This window comes from Zea mays, chromosome 9, assembly GCF_902167145.1.
Source record: "Zea mays cultivar B73 chromosome 9, Zm-B73-REFERENCE-NAM-5.0, whole genome shotgun sequence".
In the NCBI taxonomy this organism is placed as follows: domain Eukaryota; kingdom Viridiplantae; phylum Streptophyta; class Magnoliopsida; order Poales; family Poaceae; genus Zea; species Zea mays.
In genome coordinates this window covers 104,725,058-104,726,207 of record NC_050104.1, presented here as the reverse complement: position 1 = coordinate 104,726,207, position 1,150 = coordinate 104,725,058, and the positions used below count along the sequence as shown (strand labels likewise).

General features: G+C 62.3%; 1 protein-coding gene across 1 annotated transcript; it reads right to left on the bottom strand.

Annotated features, from left to right (window-relative positions):
• Positions 1-344: 344 nt before the first annotated feature.
• Positions 345-936, bottom strand: LOC109942260 (uncharacterized; the record flags this gene model as incomplete). The annotated part of the gene is made up of 1 exon (XM_035962838.1): positions 345-936. A coding segment is annotated over exon 1 (573 nt), but the record flags the coding sequence as incomplete, so codon positions are not given.
• Positions 937-1,150: the final 214 nt, after the last annotated feature.

Genomic DNA, 1,150 nt, shown 5'->3' with positions numbered 1-1,150 from the left:
CTCCCCTGTGGCGGACTCGTCGGCGGTGTCCAACTCGACGCCGTTGATGTAGAAGATCCGCGTACAGATGCGGTTGTGCCCCCGTGTGTAGCGCTCGTTGCAGTTGAAGCAGAGGCCTTGCCGACGGCGCTCCTCTTGCTCCTGCATGGAGAGGCGTTTGCGCCCATCTGCCATGACCGCGGGCGTGGCTGCCTTCTCAGCCGGCGGGGCAGGCAGAGCTAGACGCGGTGCAGGGGTTGGCAGCAGACCACGGGTGGCGCCCTTGGGAGGCGGCGATGTATATTGTTCCCGAAGCTCCAGCTGGCGCGCCAGGCTCATGGCAGCCGCCAAGGACTGCGGGTTGTGTACCTGGACGTCAAGGCTGAGCGGGGGACGGAGACCCCCGTGAACAGTTGGACCCGTTGTGCCTCGTCGAGGGGTCCTGCACGTGGAAGGAGCGCCTGGAAGCGGTCCTGATAGTCCGCGACAGACCCCGTGCGGCGGCAATCAGCCAGCTCGAAGAGAGGCGCAGCGCGGAGAGGAGGACCGTAGCGCAGATTGAGCAACTCCTTGAACCTGCGCCACGATGGAGTACCCTCGTCCGTCTGGACCTGGATATACCACATCTGTGCCCCGTGCTCCAAGTTGTAGGATGCCATCCAGACCTTCTCCTCCTCCATGATGCGCTGCTGATGGAAGTAGGATTCGCAGCGGTTGATGAAGATGAGAGGATCGGTTTTACCATCGTACCGGGGAAAGTCCAGCTTTTGGAACCTCGGTGGCCGGTTCCCATGGTGCTCGCCGTAGCCGATCTTGTGGCCGGAGGCGGACGTGCGGTCGGCTGTGAGGCTGGCGATGGCTTGGGCGTTGGCCGCGACGGACGCCTGCAGGGACTTGAGAGCCTCGGCAAAGGCCTTGAAGTCGTTGGAATCGCCCATGGCTGGAACGCAAGACGCCACAGAGGACGTCGGTGATGTTGGTGCTGCGGCTGGCGTAGTGGTGGACTGGGAAGAGGATCGCCGGGATCGTGATACCAGGTTGTCAAGGGCGTTAACCCCTCGAGCAGCTGGACCGCGGCTACGTAACTCGTACCCGCTGTCCGTCTTCTCCGGCGAGGTAATCCTCTGCCGTAGGTGAAAGGGAATTAGGCTTACACCTAAGTCCTAAATAA